We start from the raw sequence: 19,632 nt of genomic DNA, 5'->3' as shown, positions 1-19,632 counted from the left end.
AGCAAAGGGCATAGCCAAACACACTTTTGATAACATCCTGATGGTTAAAATAGCAGCATAAAGAAACAGGAAGCCCAAATCTTAGCATCTCCCCAGCATGGAGTTCACATCCATCGATTCAACCTCAAGGAAGAGCTTATAGTCCTCATTAGGCCAAAGGCTTTTTTCACCACCCCTCCTGGAGACTGACCCCAGCATGGATCTGGAAATGAATCATGGGACCAGAAAGAAAGTGGCTGAAACATCCAGCTAGAAAAGGAGAGTCTTGGGTTTCAGCCCTCACCTCCTTGAGTGACGTTAAGCCAAAGTTGCATAATGTGTGACATGCAAGCAGTACAGATAATGTGTGGCCGCAGCATATTTTGGACTTCTCCAGCCCCTTATGCACTGGGCTAGCAAGTCTGCTAATCCCAGAAGTGCCTCTAGGCATGTGCACTAGGAAAGCTGGAGACACGTCTACATGTGTTTCTGTGAGAAGACAAAGGCATCTTGGGTGTCTAGTTGGGTTGCGTGGGGTTTCTGGATCATAGATTTTGTTGTGTTAACTCTGCCTAAATCATACATGACTATGTTGCACCCTGCTTAAGAGCTGTAAAGACTGAAGTAAGGATCTACTTTGGTGACACACAACCAGAAAAAGTACCTCCTGGCATAAACTTGCACTGCTTGGTGCAACGAAAAAAAATCAAAATCCAATCTCCAAATAACTCAAGGGAAATTCTGGTTGATGTAGCATCATTAGGCATATTAAATGACTGATATAATGAAAGTGATTTTTAGTGGTTCAGATAGGCAGCTAGTACATTAATACCACGACAAACTTCCAACCTATGTATGTCTCCAGCCTGCTAACAAGCATCCTTTGTGGATTACTTGCTGTACTTTGAACTTCCAGAGCTGCTTGCTTTTTCTTCACACCGGAGACCTAAGATTATTCTGTGCCCTCTTGGTTTGTAGTCTCCATAAGTAATAAAACTATGTCTCTTGCCTTAACTGACTGACTTTCTCCATAATCACACACACCTTAGATAACAGGCTTCAGAGTTAGATGCATCACTGTATGAAGAACTGTACAACGAGCAATCTACTGACTTTCTGTCATGCTTAGAAAATAGTCTCACAGATAAGCCTGGTTCCACCGTTTTCCTTTTATGTCGGTCAGGTGTCCATGCTCACAGAAATAGGTTCATCTAGCCCACATCCTCCGGGAAGCTTTGGGCATGTGTACATAGCACAACAGGGCAGAGATCCCCGAGCTAACAAAGACTGAAGCAAGGCTTCAGGTATAGCACCATGCAGCCCTATAGGCTTTGACTGAAGAGAAGCATAGCTGGAATCACATGATGCTGAGCCCAAAATAGTCTTTCCTTCTGAAAAAAAACATGGGACAAAGTCAATGAACACAGATGTTGCTCCCTACAAACACAGCTGAACTGCTTACAGACCTACTGACGCAATGTTCAGTGCAACTGGTGCCAAATACCACCAAGTGTCACTCGAGGTAAATACGACTCCAGTGTTAACAATAATAATATCATTTGTTTTTATCATCACCCAGTGTATTTTCGGATTGTTTTTCAATACATCTGGCCCATATCAACTGGATGGTAATTGAGTGTTGTCAGTAAAATTATGTAAAATTAATTTTGACACCCTTTCTCTGAACTGTCTATTCTGTTCTTCTGTGTCCTTGGAATGAAATGTTTTGATACCAGTGATTTTCTTCAGAGAAAATATCTCCCCAAGCTCCTGTTGCTACCTCTACAGCTGCAATACTGCTGAACATGTCATATCCACACTCGCTCTACCTCATCCTCCGATTCCTGCTTAACAACTCCACAGTTATTTTCAAAGATTCTTTTCTATGCCTTGCCGTTATTAAGAGAAGGTCAGTTTCTGTTCACTTGAGTAAAAATATGACTGAGGCTAATTTTGAGGTGTTAAAACCATGTATCATCTACTAAGAAAAGCATCAGGTGTACTCTTTACCCATTAGGAAAAGACTGATACCACATGTACTAGAACTTGACCTGAACACGTCCCATATTTGATTGTATTACTTCTGCATGATTGCTGAGAGGTGAATCTTTGCAAGTAGATCATATTCATGGATGTGTCATGCCTCACTATGTCATTGTGCCAGACACTCATTAAAGATATACTCAGATCTTCCTTCCTAATTTATATTTCTTCTATGAGTTGCTTTGATTTGAGAAATCTCTTTTGCAAAAGTAAAGCCATCCATTGTTTGGACCCTAAAAGGAAAAGGAAATGTAGGTGTTTAATTGGTGGATGTGGTTTTCATTACACCTTCCGTCTCTACCACAAACCTTCTTCAGAAATTGTGACAAGTCTGTTGGCAGCCTGCTGTATCAGACTGGAGGTAGCTGACTTGATAAGCATGCTGCCCAGTTGAAGAAAAACACAAATTCTCTCCAACTTTGCTCAGAATTACTAAGTAGTCTAAAGGCAGTGTCCTGAATTGGCACAGAAAACCACTGTGAGAAAGTCCTAGGGAGATGTGTGTCTATTAACTCAACAGAGTCTCATAATATCGCAAACATTTTCTGTTTTATTGAAATCATGCTAGCATCTTTGCTCTGAATATACTCTTTATTTAAACACAAGTGCAGTAATTTACAATCCAGTAAAGTCCCCAGCTTCATTTCTATGCAGCCCATATCATGATGGTAAAGAAAGCTCATTTGCCAACGAAAGTAAATGTTTTCATTTTTATAAAATCAGTCACCAGTCTTACAGGGCTGAGGTCCTTTTCCTCTCAAATGAATGCAGAGGTGGTAGTATGGAAGCACTGATCCAGTCAGAGTTGCAATCTTCTGATGCCATTTCTCAGTGGGGTTCATTCCTGCTTCCACTTGGATTAAAAAAAACCCCAAACCTAGACTTAGCATTTCCAACAGTCAAGCGGTGAGAAGCACTTCCCACAAGTCACTTGCATGTGGCCAGCCTGTTTTCCGTGGAGATACTTTGTGCCAAGCCACTTGGCCTATAGGGCAGGGAGCAACCCTTGGCCCATTTTAGTATCTCCATTGTGGTCTGAAGTTCACCACTTTTGAACATCCTCAGAGGTGGGAGGTGAATATACTATCACAGTGTGGGACTATCAGGATCCAGTCTCTCCCCACCCAAGACACCCTGACCTCCAACACCCTCACGCATTCACAGCTCATAAGCTAAAGGTCTCCTACAAAAGTAAGTGTTTGGTGCAAACTGAGAGAGTACTCAGGACACTGATGCCCTGAAGTGATAAGAGCACTCACCCGATACACACAAAACTTTCCTGCAAAGAAAAGGAGAATATGTTTGAACTTGTAAAAATTTGAGGTATAATTTGCCAAAAATGCCTAAGATCACAGAAAGTGCACCTCTAAGGGAGTGGGGTTGTTTATATTTTCAGGGTCGTATCATGGCTTGCATGAGTACAGGCAGAAAAACAATAGAAAAACAATGCTCAAGCTTTAGTCTCCCATATGACCCACTGCCCCTGGACGTGCCCTGGCAATGCTGACATGAAAAGAGCAAGTCAGCAGCTTTGCCAGGCCTCCCAGGCAAGCCAGTCACGGTGAAAGCCTGACATCCAGAAGACCTGGAAAACAGCCAGCTTGTGCACAGCATGTCCATCCTGTATGCCTGCATTCAGATGCATCAGATTTATTATGCATGTGCAGATCACCTGATTTATTGCCCTGGTTTATTACCAGGTGCAGCAATGCCAGCAGCATGTTCAGAACCCGCTGGATTTACTGCACGTTCATGGGACATCTGCGAGTACACACAATCATCTTTTCTCCCGAGACTTCCTAGGAGGAAAACTGGGAACCATACTCAAACTTCTGGATTCACTTTGGTTCTTCACTTGTCTGCAGGCAGAGACAGACTTCTGGGATAAAGTAATTGCAGCTACTCTTAAGAGTATATTGTGAGAAAACTTGTTTACGCTTTTCAGTCCTCGAGAGGGAACTGCGAGCAGATAAGAGTGAACTGGAAGCATTTCAACAGATCTAGGCTGTTTCCTCTAACACACAGCAGATATATTAGCACCTCATGAGTTATGACGACTCTAGCTTTAAAAGATGACTTTTCTTCCACCAACCAAATTACAGTATAAGAATCACTGACATTTTATTAGTTGGTTTTGCATGTGAACATGATTTGAGGAAAGGAAAATACTTAAATTACGCATTTGTTCAAAAAATCAGAATTCAATTTTCTTTAAGGCTTTCAATGAGAGATATGTTTCCAGGTCATTTCTGCAAGTGGGAATTAGGGCATATTCGATGGGCATTCAGGTGTGGGCTCTGATCTGAAGCAGCAGTACTGGAGTAGCAGTAGTGTAATAGGTGTTTTTAATTAGTCACCAGTGGTGCCATGTGTATTCTGATGATGTGATGGAGTGCCTTGAAGAATACCCAAAAGTTATCAGCATTTCACTACACTGAGTCCTGAGGAGACTCTCTCCTTGCTCATTGCGGAAGGGCTCCCCAGCAAGAAACAATTTACCTGCATCTCTGGGTATGGCCCCAGGAAGTGCTCCCACACTCTGAGACACTTCTTCAGCTACCATCCTTCTTAATCCTGACCCAGAACAATGCCTTGTGTTTCCACAAGCACCTGGATCCCCTGCCGTTCCTGCAGCTGAACCCATTATTTTCAACCTGATTCTGTAACAGTTATTTTAGGTAATTCTCCAAGTTCCAGTACTGTGTGCATGGAAGCTGCATTTCTTTGTGTCAGGTCCTGGGGACTGCTCAAATGCACTCATTGCCTTTGATCTGGTATGACCTCAGGCTCCAAGCTTCCCACAAATAACTTCCTGGCGCTGAGATACACCATCCTACACCAGGGAACATGCAGAACTTTAATATGTTAGGATTATGGTCGCTACAAACTACAATGTATTACTGACTGAAGTGTAGCTTACACCTCTGTTGAAATCTTTGGGCATTTTTCTGCTGCTTCACATACCTCAGTTCGCACAACTGGACTTCATAGATGAGACTGAGCTGCATCTAAGATGCCACAGCAAACATTACTTCCTAGGCAGGATGCTTTGACTGTAAGCCCCCTTTTTTTACAGCTCTTCATGGGTTCCCACTTTCCTCACCATGAAGGCCCTTTGTGTTATTACCAAAAGTTATTTCAAAAAGGTTAAATCCAGTCTTCTCTTGCCCTGAGAATCGGGGAAATTCACTCTCCAAATTTTTAACTAACACCTTCAGGGTATCCCTGTGTTATCACTCGTGCTTGGGAGGAGTCCTCATATGCATGCAAAAAATCACTTCGTTTTTCTTTTTGAGGTTCTTGAAAAGAAAGTGCTGATTTAGGATGTTTCCTCTTCTGGGAAAACCTTCATCGTAGTTTAATTTTGAATTATCCATACCCCACACTTAACTGCAACTTCCATTATGCAACTATTTCCCTTCTTCTTTTTAACCCATATGATAATTTATTCCTTCTTTTTTTTTCTTTTTTTTAGCTATAGGTTACTTTGCTATGTGCGAGTGTGTCACAGAACTCATTTTTCTAGTTACTTTGACAAACCTGACATCTTGCAGCTGTTACACATCTTGTTTCAATTACATCTCTAGATAAAAAGAATTCTTAAAGCCTGAAGGCTGCAGATGGCTTCCTGGTGAGGGGTTAACTCCAGCTTCGTACTAAAGCCTTTGGGGGGAGGACCTTTTCTTGGGCTGTTCTCTTCAGTCTCCTTCTCTTATGCCCTTCTAATTTTGCTATCTCATTTACTGTAACTCCCATATCACTCTGGTCACAGAAGAGGAACTGGAGTGCCAGTGTCCATCCCTGCCTCCTGCGCACCCAGAGGTGCCTGAGGAGAGCAAAGTGTCTGTCGCTTCAACCTTATCTGTGCCTATCATGCAGGCTGCTTACAGCAGGGCACAGCTGAATGAGCACAAATCAGTGGAGTGACAACTCAGACCACCACTAATCCCTAATAAATTCTGGACTGTCCCACAGCCTTGGGAAGCTCTTGACAACTGGTGATGCTCTCAGCATCTGGCAAACCACTTGTGTCTAATTGGGTACCCTGAGATATTTACACTGTGCTAAATGGTTACAGAAGAGATTGATCACCCTATTCTTGGTATCTATCCAAAAAGGGTATATAAAAACCTTTGATCTTGCTAAGGCAGCAAAACATGTCTAACCATCAGTTATGTAAAGGTGGTTGTTATTAATTTGAATACTGCACAGAGAGGAAAGAACAGAAGTACCATATAATGAGATATATTAAGACTACAAAAGAATTAAGTGAAGCCGTTATGTTATGAATCATGATTTTATTGTTTAGCAGTCAGCTCTTGATGTAATTCAGATAATAATGAATGGGCTAATTTCTTCCACCTTTATTCAGGCAAAACTTCCATTGACTTCAAAGAGAAAGTTGTCCAAGTCAGGACTAGAGATTGCAGCATCTATCCCATTATTTGCAAATGCTTTTCTGAATATAAAGTGTTCCTTTATAATGGGCTATCGCCAATAACTGTAGCATTTACATAATATAAACCTCTTACATAAGCGTCTTTCGTGTTCAAAAAGGACTTTTTATTCATATTGCAAACTGCTGTGTTAAAAGTTCTTCTGCGAACCCTTATATTTATTAAAGTATAGGAACGTACAGAATTTCCCAGTGTACCATTTTGATCACCTTTCCTTCTGCTCAATATTTTTCATTTTACCATATTTTTTTTCCTCAGGAGAATGTGTTATTTATTGATTATTAGCAAAGAGATGATTTATCATTGCAAATATTTTTCTTTATCGTAGAAAACTGAGTGCCAAAAATGGGAAACTGTGCTAAGTCTTGTTAAATTTTAACAGATGCCAGGAGTATTTGAGGGAACAAATGAATAAACAGTCCTGCATCACTGTTTCTCTCACTCTATAATTCTATTTATAAGCCCTATATAATGTTTCAAATTGGTGCGTTCCAGTAATTCTTAAATTGCTCGAAACTTGAAAAATGTGCTTAGGCATTATACTTTCTGTTTTGATCTAGCAGGACTCTTCAGGTTTCTGACAAAACCAGAATTTTTTCTCTCGTTATAAAGCATGCACTTCCATCTGGAACTTATTTCAATATTGTGAATCTTAATGCCTCAGAAAAGCACACAGAACAATGGACAGTCTCTACTTGATTGTTTTAAATTGAAATTAATTAATTATGAAACAGCTGCAATAGTCTAAATTACTTATTTCCCCTTTCAGTGAAAATGAATTTACAGGCATTTGCAAAGCATACAAAAATAAAGAGGGAGACAAGAAAGTCTGTAAGAAGGGAAGTCATGTAGAATTGTCTATGATCTGTATTTCAAGAAAGTAAATAATTAATAGCTCCAAGGAAGCATATTAGAGATTGCTTTCTGTTGTACAGTCACATTGAGGAGTAAAATAATGCTTTAAATCTCAACAACAAATACAGTACAGAACTCAGTAGAGTTTACCTTTCCAGATAATAATTTTTTTCAGCTGAAAACAGTGATTTTTTCACATTACAAGCAGACCGTGACTTTAAAGCAGCTTCTCAGTCATTTAGTCAAGACAGATGAGCAAAGAGCATTAGAAAAGCTACCAAGGCACCAAAAGATCTACAGTCAAGGCCATTAAAGAATAGCTAATCTGCTGTAGTTCTAATTCTCTACTAATGGGTTTCCTTAAATGTGCTTTACATCAGCTGTAATTAGTTCAAGCTATTGCTACTTACATATTTCTAAGAAAAAAATGCTGCCTTTCTGCTACATTGTATGTAATCATGTTTGTGCAGCCATATATCCAAGCTAGTGAGTTCTTGTGTAACATGAAGCCTTGAAGAGTGTCATAAAGAGATATTTTGCTTTTGATCTATAAAAGCCAGTGCAGGTCCTAAAACAACAACATTCATTTGTGCTTTCCTTTATTGGGGTTATCTCAATGCCATTTTACCTCAGATGTTGCAGAATCAACTGTACCAAATGGCCAGGAATAAGCTGAGCCACATATATTGGGAAAACGTACATTTTTTCCTACCAATGCTACGGGTTTGGAACAGATTTTCATTGTCAGTGACAAAAAAACCCAAACCCAAAAACCTTGCCACATTTAAGACAGAGCGTGACTGGATTTTGAAGGTATTTACTCCATCTTAGGAAAAGGTTCATTTATCTGAAAGAGCAGCAGTCTGACTCAACAACCTCAGAGTATGTCCTGTATGGTCCTGTGGCCTTTTTGAACCTATCTACACAGTGAAAGGGGTGTAGTTCTACAACCTAACTGCAAACACGCTGGCATACCCAAGCACGCAAGGCAACTTGGTGATACTAATTCAGATAAGTTGAGATCACGGTGGTTTTCTTGCAGAAAGCCTGAGTAAATGGACTAGCACACAATCACCTTTTGTACTAAGGAATTCGTGACAGTCTTCAGGCCTGACTACAAACAAAGCACATTGTAACATTAATTTACTCTTTAAACTGGCACATTCAGTTAACTCAAGGTCATCATCCTACAGAAAATGTTACACTCTCCTTGCCAAACACAAATGAAGAAATGCACACCTAGCTTTTATTCTTACTTTGTCCTTTAAAAACACTTGATGACATGACAGGTTTCCTCCCTGACTACTTCAGAAACAAAAAATGTAAAAAAGTGTTTGTCAATATAATTATCTTCTCCAGAGTATTTGTGTCAAGAAACACTGTTCATTTTTTTTCTGGACCGAGGTTCAACCACCTACTGCACTTGCTGTTCTAAGCCAAAGGAGCACAAAAACATTAAAATCAGGTCATTCCCTCAAAAAATCAACAGACCTGAGAGATGAACCTTCCCGGTCAATTAGAAGCTGTCAATGACAGAAAGACTCAACTTTCTCTTAGTGCATTGCTAGGAGGTAGACAACACTTGGCAATGTCAGAACAAAGGCTAAACCCCCACAAAGGAGGACTAGGATATCTACCAACACCTGTACATGAGAACAGTCTCACCAAAACCTTCACAGTGACCAAAGCGAACAAAGCAAGGAGATGGATGGTAGGAAAGACCACTACTGGGACAGCTTCCGAAACTGAACCCTGCAAATGCATAGTTCATCAATGCTTTTTCCTCCTGATCCGTCTATTTTATTTGCATTTTTCATACCGCTACACGTCATCATAATACCCTGGCACCCAGACTGCACCATCACAGCAACACATGGAATAGGAAGGCCACCAGTTTCCCTCTAATGGATTTCAAAAGTGATACATACAATAAGAAGTGATCACAGCTCAAAGCAATCAAAATATACTCAGTGTAAGAAGATATCATCTTATCCTCTATTTGTCCACTCCTGTCATTCAGCCAAACCAGCCTGAGCTACAAAGGACTCTTTCTTTGGTCTGAAACATGTGAAAACAACCACACAGAAAGACTGGGTTACATTAAGATGTTGTGCGGCTTTGTCAGATACAACACTCTTGTTTTCAGTTTTAAGTACTTACAGTTGCGGACGATGTTTTTTGAGAAACAGCACACAGCGACAAAAAGCTTCTTAGCAAAGATTTCTGTCCCTTCTGCATGATTTTAAGTGTTTCCTGACTGCTGAGACCACCACTGCTGCACTGGAACTAATTTTTTAAAAAATACATAAAGGATCTCTGAGGATAAATTTAAATTGCATTCCTACTGTGATATTTCCCAAGATACACCGGTATCCAGGTCCTTGGTACATGCATGCAGGTTAACATCTTCCTAAGGGGATAAAACACAGTCAACTTAAGTTACTAACACATACTTTTATTAGCTGGAGGTATTGGGAAAGCTGAGATACCAAGCTTTAAGAGAGGAAAACAAGTAGCTATATTATGCATTCCTACATTTGAAAAGACATAGAAAACGCCTAGCACAGAGTATTAATAATTGCCATCATGTTCATTTAACTGTTGCTACAGTTCATTCACTCTTTCTCCTAAGTATAAATTCATAGTTACCAGAAAGAATTCATAAATTATATGGATTGCTACCTGAGTATTAAACTATAAGTGTCCATTTTTGCTCTCCTGGGGCCTCAGGCAGCACCAACAAGCATAACTGGTGCCTCAGAATTTATTTTAAGAGGCAGAAGACCAGTGAGTGGCCCCACTGATAATGATGCAAACACAGTGAGTTCGGTCCGAGTGGGGACCACTGGAGTCCCAGGGAGCAGCCAGTCAGCGAATCCAACCTCTGGCAGCAGCACTGAAATGGTAATTCCCCAGCAGGGCATGGTTTATGAAGAGATAGTTTTGTTCAAAACCAAGGAAGCTTGGTAACAGTTTTCTCTTTTCCTGCTTTCAGTTTATCACAAAGAACTTGTGGTTTTCCACTGGAATTAGCCTTAGAGCTAACGAGCCCATACGCGAAGAAATTTTACCTGGTTTTCCAAGAAAATACTGCGGGTTTGAAATCTCATTTTGTGAGGATGATACCTCAAAGTTACAACTTGATCAGTCTGTTAGATAAGACACTATCTGACACAAAATGTAACCATGTTTTCTAGCTGTATATATGAGTTTTTCTTCATTTCTATTTCTTTACTTCATTACTGCTATAATAAAGTCATAATCAGAGTTCAAGGTTTCTCTGAACATATGCTGTGAATAATTGCTGGCACTCCTTTTATCCATACTTTGTTGTTTCCTAGTCATAAACATGATGCAAATAGATCAATTTGCTATATGAGATTTAAAAAAACTCTCAATTAAACAGTTGCTTTATCTAATGAGAGTGTTGTGGAGTTGAGTACAATGTTATTCTTAATATATGGATGTCAGGATGTTCCCACAGCCAATATTATTTTCAATATGGGCCTATTGGCCTATATTTCTCTCCCACTAGTTTTAAGAGACCTGGTAATTTTCTCAAAATATTCATATTGAACAGGAAACACCACTCGTACTTCATGCCCCCTTCCAAATCCTGCTCCAATAACTTAGCCAGGTTTCTGCCTTGACTTCTGATGGAAAATATCCCCAGTGGAGCACAAATCTGCAAGTCCGCACGTTAGGAGGAAAGCCCAAAGGCCTGTTCTTTTCCTGCACCACACAACTGGCCGTGAGTGCTCAAACAGTCTTCGAGGGAGAGATGGAAGCACATCTACTGTCCTACTGGTGTATCAAAATTTCATTTATCAGACAAAAACAAAGCAGAAGTTTAAAAAATAATTATTCTTAAAAAAAAAAGTGACTGAGTACTGCAAATAGATCCTCATTTGATATAAACTCGTCAAAGTTTCTGCACTCTGTGGAGACTTAAACTAAATAAGGAGGATGTGGTATGTTGCATCCAGCAAGTGAGCGCTCACATGCACGGCACATATATTTTTAAAATATTATTATTAAGCTGATGTTTGCAAGGTATTATGACCATGAAAAGTTTGCTCTTCTTCTTATATTTATGTTTAGCACATACAATTTGTTCAGCGCTGTAAGAAAACCCCTCAAACAATGAAAGCAATTCCTGACCCAAAGGGCTTCCAACCTAAAAAGAGGCACCAGGAACAAAGAACATGCTGTGAAAGCAGGAGAAGGGAACAGTCCATAGTTATTACTTGCAATATTGTTTGCTTGCAACTTACAATCATCACAGAAATAGCAAATTTTTAGATGGGATTTCAACAAGGGGAGGGCAGTAACTGTGAGTTGACACTGGGGGGAAGACAAAATGGGAAACACCACAAAGATAGAAATAAGGAGACAAATAGGATTTCAAGTATTACTGGTAGAAAGAGTCTGAGAGCTAAAAGGAAATAAATAAGGGACAAAAAGACATAGGCTGGACTAGAGTTGTAAAGGAAACAGGAGGAAAAACAAGACAGTGATGTAATTTTTTTGTGAGAGAGAGGTATTACTGCTGTGTGTTTTCTGTAAAAAGGGGAAGCTGGTCCAGCCTCCTTCCTGACTGAGAGAATGGTTGCAGTTAGCCCTCTCTCCCCAAAGCAGATGCTTTACTGTTATCTGAAAATAAACATCTTGATACTCTGCTGTGACTGAAGAAGCATTTGTAGTATTAGCTTTCCAAAATTGTCTCCAGTAAACACTGTGCAACATGAGAAAAAAATCTTGACTTACACAAATATAGAATGTAGTGACTACAAGCTAGACAACCTGGGATCGGGAAGATACAAAAGGTTCATTTATAAGACTGCTGGATGCCTGGCCACTTTTTGTTAATAGCAACTTCCAAACAAAACTCTCATTGACTTCAAATGGAGCAGGAACGGACCCAAAGATAGCAAATGGACTAGTAATTCAATGCATCGTCTGTAAAACACACTGGGCCCACCTTACACTGTGGCATTTGATATGGATCTCAACTTGGAAGCTATACAGCTATACATTTTTTACAGGACTATCCAACCCCTACAAAACTGATGGTAACTCAAAATATCCAGAACTATCAGATAAGTACCAAATAAAACAATTACACACTTGGTCACTTTTACCTAAACAAACACTGGTTTTTTTGTGGCTAACAATCATCTTACACTCAAAATTATTTTCTTGTTTGGTACAACGCAGTTAGTGCTTTAATAAATCCGCTCATTGTTTTTGATGAATGGGGAAAACAGTCTATGCATGTATCTTACATAAGCATGTGAGCAGAGCTGTTACTAAGTGGTCTTCACCAGGGCTACCATCGTGCCTAAACCCAAGCACGGAGTTAAGGACCTGGCTGACTTTTTATCTACATTTGTTAAATCAGGCAAATAACAACACAAATGCCTATACTGCAGAACTAGTCCTGGCATTCCAATTAAGTCCTTTGCTCCGCTCATTTCCTGTTTTCTGTCATGTGTACTATGTTTTCTTCTGTACAAGAGTCAAATAAACCACCTCTAACTGAGAATTTCCATCTCTTTTTGTCTACTGTAAACAAATACAAAGCTATAAGACACTCGAGAATCCACACCCTCTAGTCTTGACAAGTAAAACTACACATACAGCATACCAAAAAATGAAAGAAAAATGAGATGGTGCCGCAGTTCAAAGTCATTAGTGTCATTTGTTTGGAATAACTATGTTAGTCAGTGGTTACAACACCTTGAGTTAAGTTGAGCTGCTCATCCCAAAATGTTCAGAGAAAGCTTACCAAATGGGCTCGAGCTTTGTTTATGCTACAGGTTGGTATGTTTTCTTAAAATTTCTATTTGAGTTTGTACTCAGCTTTCACTATTTGAATTATAGTAGTTTTCTGGGAAGCAGAAGTGTTATTGGCATCAATACAACCTGGAAAAAACACTGTTTAGTAGAAAACAGCTTACAATATTCCCCCATTGCTGTTTACCAGTTAAATACTGTATTTAAATTACTGTTAAATACAGCCATGAAATGATATATTATTAGATTTTCTATGCTATAGCAAAGACAGCATCGTTATAATTGGAGAGCAAATTCATTAATAGTATAAAAGAAACAATCAATGAGAATTGATTAGCATGCTGCTGTTCATCTGGAAACTCCTTTTGATATTCCAAGAACATACCAAATTAAAAAAAAAAGCACTTTAGAACAGCACGTTAATATTTAATTACTTCACTTTCAAGAAAAACGTTCACCAAATACTGCAAAAAGCAGATTTTCAGTCATAAATTAAGTGCACAAATTGCCATTATGACTACATTCAAAAGAATAAAGGACAATATTCATTCTCATTGCAGAGAAAATTAAGTCTCTTAAGTGTTGCTCTTTGCCATGAAGTACTTCCTATCTATGTGGTATATTTTATTTCCCTCCTTGGCAACAACTGCACGCCTTTGAAAGCAGCCTGGCAAGCCTTCGGGGCTTAAAATTAACGTAACAGCCTTGGTTTTGTCCGTTTAGTACCTTATCCAAATCAGGTTTCTTGAGAATCTCCATAACCTGCCCATCATTGAGCAGCAAACGGGCAGGACAGCAGGAGGGCAGCATGACACGTGCACCCTGCCTGCGATGGGAGACCGACACGGGGCCCTTTACCATAGCCGCTGCAGCACCAAGGCACTGCTGGCCTTCACAATAGACTTTGGAAGATTTCACTAAGTGAAAGTAAGTTTTTATTTAATACTACTTGTGCTAATTTTCAAAATTACTATTCTGAAGCACTTGCCAAAACAGCTGCTTCATGATAAACTTCCAGCCCACGATCTCAGATACTCCAAGCCAAAGCTGGTCAGCAAAACTTAATGCCCAAAAAGGACACAAACACGCAACAGCAAACACATGAAACCCCCTTCCTTCCCCAATAAGCTACACTTAAAGTAGGTGTGACCCCCTCACTGGGCACTGCTCTGGACATTTGTGGGTCCAAACCCTAAACAAAGGTGAGAATTTAGCACTGAATGCAAGCCTGCCACTGCATAATGGTTTTTAACATGCTATTTGAACCCCTTCTGTTGAACCTCTCTTCTGAACTGCAGCAATTATAGAGGAAAACAAACAAGATCTAGGAAACCACAAGATCACTTGTAACACAAATACAAATATTTTTAAGCAGATAATTTAGCTGGAAAACGGTTGATGTCTTTTCTGTCCTGTACAGGAGCTTTATGGCGACCACAGTCATTTGAAAGTGGCTCCACAATACTCAAAAAGCGTGCTAAAAATGGTATAAAAAGGAGCAAATGCGAGACACAGCCTCAAGCCCTAGCTTTCCAGAGTTATATTGTTAGCTTTATGAATTCAATATTAATTCCAACAGCCAGCTGGCAGACCAGACTAACGAATAGTATGCTTTTGCTGGAGAAAGAAAATTCCCCCGAAGTTTGTCATCGTTCAAGGAGAAAGGGAAAAGCATTCAAATGTGTGAAGGTATCATTTCTCCTGCTCTTGTTTAATAGAAAAACCACATCATTTAATTGTAAAACCGTGCATGTGGGCTGAAAACTTAAAACCGGGCCAGAGATAAATGTTATGGTTCAGATATAAACCGAATATTGGTATTTATAATTGAAACGAGGACATAACCTTAACTTGTGTTACAGGCAGAAACACTGTAGTTAAAAACTTTTATGGGATAGTAACTAATTTTGTGTTACATGCGCTCTTTAAAGTTCCCATAGCAATATAAAAGTTTTATTAGGCTGGATGTTATCAATGTACGCATTTATAAGCGCTCGCGTTTTTGCAGTGCAAGCTGTTCTCATCATCTCGAGGTCTTTTGTAAAGAAGCGGCTCAACTAATGGGACTGGCTGGCCCGGCTTATTTTGTTACACCTGCCAGCGAGGAGATAAGCCGGCAATGTCGAACGCGCACCCTACTGACAGAAGATATAGATCACCTAACGCGTTAAAATGCACACCGTGAAGAGATTCGAAGCAGAAAAAAAAAAGTCATCTCAGCTCAAAAGTAAGCGGCCGCACGCCAAGTGCCCCGGCTGCTCGCAGCAACCCATCCCCGCGGCGAAGAGCATCCCAGCCCGGCCGGGGATGCTGACACCTCCTGCCCAGGGATGGGGGACACCAACCCGCCTCCCACGCCATCGGGGGTCGCGGCTCTTGCCCGGGGGGCGCCTCCCCGCTCTCCCGTCGCGGTCCCCAGCGGGCTCCGAGAGGGGATGCGCCGGGCGGTACCGGGAGCGCCGTGATTCCCGCAGCCAAACTCCGGGACTTGGCAAGAGGCAGCTGCTCGGGTGATGCGGGATGGGAGGGCAGCGCTTTCCCACCTCCAGCCGCTAATGACATTTCTAGAAATGGTTTCCCCTCCTCCCTGGCAGCCCCGCACCCGGCGCCGGGGCGGGCAGGGACCGGGGTGCGCAGGGGAGTTCAAGGGCAGTCGAGGGAGGGGGAGAAGGGGCAGCGAAGAGCAGAAGTGAGGGCATGGGAAGGCGGGGGGGAGGGCAATAAAGACGCCCGGGGGCGGGGGTGAGTGTGGGGATTGAAAGAGGAGTGCGGGAGGGATGGAGTATGAGCTCCGGGAGTGCAAGCTAGGGTGCTAGAGGAGGGGGAGCACATTGGGGGGTGGGGGAGCGTGCTGCAGGAGATCCACACCCCCCACACACCCCCCAGCTAAACACCATATTCACCACCCGAACCCATCGTGGCACCCCTTCCTCTGCCCCTCCCGGGCCAGTAGTGTTGGGAGACCAAGTGGTAAGGGAGACGCTTCCCGGGGTGCTGCACCCTCTCTTGCTAATGACCCGCCGCCCCACTTATTGCACCCCCGAGCCACTGCACACACCCCCCCCTTATTGCACACGCACATTACCGTACCCCCCATTTACTGTACCCCCCAGGAAAGTGCATACCCACCCCAAGTGATTCCGCCCCCCCATTACTGCACCCCCCCAGCTATTGCACCCCGCTCAGCTAATGCGCTCCACGGTGAGTGCACCCCGGCAAGATCCTGCCCTCCTCCCCACTGCTGCTCCGAGGTGGGGTGGGAACGGGGGAGGTTAAGGCAGAAGTCCCACTCACCACAGAGAGTCCAGGTCCCACTCCTGAAGGAGAGCTAAGTCGAAGCTGTCCATGGTGAGCGATGTCAGCGCCGCCGCGCTGCAACCACACGGTGTGCGGGGCGCATCTTTAACTGCGCCGCGGGCAGGGCGAGGGCGCCGAGCACCCCCGGCCCCTCTCCGCACACGCGCAGGTGGGGACGGACACCCCCCACCCCCTCGTAACCTCCTTCCCCCAAAATAAACGCTACACCGCCTCCCACCCCCCCAAAAAATAAACCCAACCAGCCCCGTGTGCCACCGCTCGTTCGCAAGCGGCGCGGCTCGGCTGGGCTCAGCTCGCCCGCCGCGCTCCGCTCCCGCCCCGCTCCTCCTCCTTCCCCTCCTGCCAGCCAGGAGCGCGCCCGCGCAGCGCCCGCCCCGCGCAACGCTGCTCCTGCACCCGCGCAACGCTGCGCCCGCGCAACACCCGCCCCGCGCGGCGCAGCTCCTGGGGGAGTTGGTGGGAACTTGCACCCGAGGAGGTTGCACCCTGGTCAAAGCTGGGGTTTGGTTTTTTTTGGGGGGGGGATGGGGTTATTCCCTTCCCTCTTTTCCTCCTCCACGCGTTGTCCCTGCCTCGTGGGACACAGGCCAGCAGCTCACGCCTCGGGAACACCAGGGTGGAGAGAACACCAGGGAGAAAGTGGGATAGGTTTATTGTGGGACAGGCGGTGGCCCCAGTCCCTCAGCGCTGGGGGCCATCCTGAGCCCTATCCATCTGTGAGGTCAGCAGCTTCTCAGCGGCTCCAGAACAGGCTCTGGGGTTGAGTTAATGCATTTTTTTGCACCAATTACTCCTTAGCGCCATAATAAGCTAGACCTGTGCACATCACAGCTCTTGGAGGCTCCATCGATGTACAGGTCTATCCAGGTTAAAGGTCCCTGGATTGCATGAAGCCTTTAAAAATGAGTGTTCTCTAGGTATAAATAAAAGTACCAATCGTCAGTGCTTGCCACCCAAAGAGAATAAGATGCCTTGCACTGTCCAGCCTGCTTGAAGCACTGGCTGTGATATCTGGCTGGCCAGGGGAGGCAGGCTCTCCTGATTTGTAGTTGCTGAATCACATTAAGAGAGGTTAACACACATTAAATACTTTCCAGAATATTGGGGTTTTCAGCTAAGCAGTGAGTAGTTGCCAGGGAAGTGCCATGTCATCACAGACGGGGAAAAGAAATGTGCAAAATCCGTGATGAAGAGAAGGGGCTATTCATGCGATAGGGCCAATGTGAACATCCGCAGGGTGATCCCACACTGGGAGATCTCTGCTCTTGGAGGTCAACCCAACCCAGCTTGCAGCTGCCTAGTGACACCCCAATGTACACGTAGCCCTGTCAGCCCAGAGCATCCCACGGGCTTTATGCAGGCTTCTGGACTGGTGGTGTGATTGTACACTACTTGTTCCTGAGTTAGCTCTATTTATTTTAGGGTAGGTAACCCTGCACAAGCTGCAGCCACAGCTTTGGCTGCCGCGTAGGTGTACTCCAAGGGAAAGGTTTAAAAACCTGTACCTTTGTAGGTAGCTTTCCGCAAGTTATCTGAAAACCCTGAGCCACTCCAGAGCTGCTTCAATTCCCTTGCACAGCCAAGGTGGTGCTGCCTCCTACTGCCAGAAGTCCCCCGAACGACCTTGTAGATGTGGCACATCTGCAGTCTGGAGGGACCCACGGGGGCAGACTCCTGCCAGGTCTGTCTCTTCACCTTCCCTAGTGGAATGGAGAAGGACTTGCCCTGGATCAGGAGGACTTGCAGCACTCCCAGTCTAACCCGAGCAAAAGAAGATGAAAATGGAAAAAATCAGACCAGTTCAGATGCCAGGCTTGGTCCAGTATTACTGAACACACAAACCCACATGAAAATAGTCTTTTCTGTGAGCTGGGGTGAAGCTCAGTGTGACTGAAGGTTGAGCCTGCAAAGCAAGTAACATTCTTAACAAATATAGTACTTATATATGAAGAGAAGCGTGTTTACACTGACCTTTTTAAGCCGTAGGCTGTGCTGTCTCCCTCTTCCTAGTTTAACCAGAGGTTTTGCAGTCCACATTGCAATATGGCTCTGATTCTTTCCCTGAGTCCCAGCTTACACAGTGATTTGCAGAACTGCTTAAATCACCCTCAAAATGGTATATACGACAGGGGAGGCTCAAACTGTCTTTATGGACTAAATCACTAGAGGCAGACCCCCTTTCCATCAGCGCCAGAGCTGACCATAGGTCGTTCTGTAAAGCATGAGGTGGACTGCAATACTTACAAGTGGCAGCTCACAAATGCATGGAAACTTGGAAGTGAAATTATGTAGGCTAAATTCATCATCCAAACAGATCAATAGAAAAAGTAAACAAATAGCATGAACAGCACTGACTGAATTAAATTTCAAACAGTAATACATAATAATAGCAACATAGGCAGTATGTTTTATGTTTTTAATATGTTCGAACATGCGAGATTTTGTGGGTTTTTTTACATTTCTTGCGTGTATATTATTACTGTGGTGTTCTTTTCTTTTCCCATCATGGCCATGATTCTCTTCTCATGCGGAGCAGAGAACATCAAGACTAATTGCATTGAAATTAATGTCAATTGAAAAAATCTCAACTGTTTTGGCTAGCTGCCAAGCGCTGGAAGCGTCATCTTTTCTCCTCTGGCTTTGATGGCACTTTTAAAACTCCTCGTACGTGAGATCTCACCTACAGGTTGCCCTCCCACTGCTGATTTTGTGATGTGCCTGGACAGGAAGGCTTGTGGCTTTGCTGTGTTCCTCGCCAGTCCCTGTGGCCAGAGCAAACTCTGTTCCACAGTCTCACTCACTCAAATCCTTTCTGCTTGCCAGCCGTCAAACAGTATTAACCTTATCTGATGCTTCCTTGCTTGAAAATGTCCCATCTTTCACCAAACATGGTATGACAGTAACACACAGTAAATTAACGCAGACTGTTTAAAAGGAGTTGCTGGTCCGTGCCTGAAGAAACATCTTCCATGCTGCCTATTTCAACCTCTGGCTTCCCTGCAGCCACCATTTCCCCCCCCGACATCCCTTGCTGTGTGACTTGTCAACATATTTTCAGCTCCTGTAGGGAGTGAAGCCTGCCTATTTAGGAAAGCATGGCACTAGATAAATAAAAATATGCTGTGTGCTATCTAACCCTCCTCGTTGTAAAAATATTTTTAATGATTCATGTAGACACTACTTG

General features: G+C 43.0%; 1 protein-coding gene across 3 annotated transcripts in view; it reads right to left on the bottom strand.

The window, feature by feature from the left end:
- The window catches only part of AFF3 (ALF transcription elongation factor 3), a 328,608-nt gene extending 312,038 nt beyond the window's left edge, over positions 1–16,570 (bottom strand). For all 3 annotated transcript variants that reach the window (XM_054087687.1, XM_054087694.1, XM_054087700.1), the window contains exon 1: positions 16,425–16,570. In XM_054087687.1, the coding sequence (XP_053943662.1) occupies positions 16,425–16,477 (53 nt within the window). In that variant the 5' untranslated portion in view covers positions 16,478–16,570. The remainder of the gene's footprint in view (positions 1–16,424) is intronic.
- Between the last annotated feature and the right edge of the window lie 3,062 nt (positions 16,571–19,632).

This window comes from Cuculus canorus, chromosome 1, assembly GCF_017976375.1.
Source record: "Cuculus canorus isolate bCucCan1 chromosome 1, bCucCan1.pri, whole genome shotgun sequence".
NCBI lineage: Eukaryota > Metazoa > Chordata > Aves > Cuculiformes > Cuculidae > Cuculus > Cuculus canorus.
Note: the sequence above shows the minus strand (reverse complement) of the source record. Positions and strands in the feature narration are given on the sequence as shown.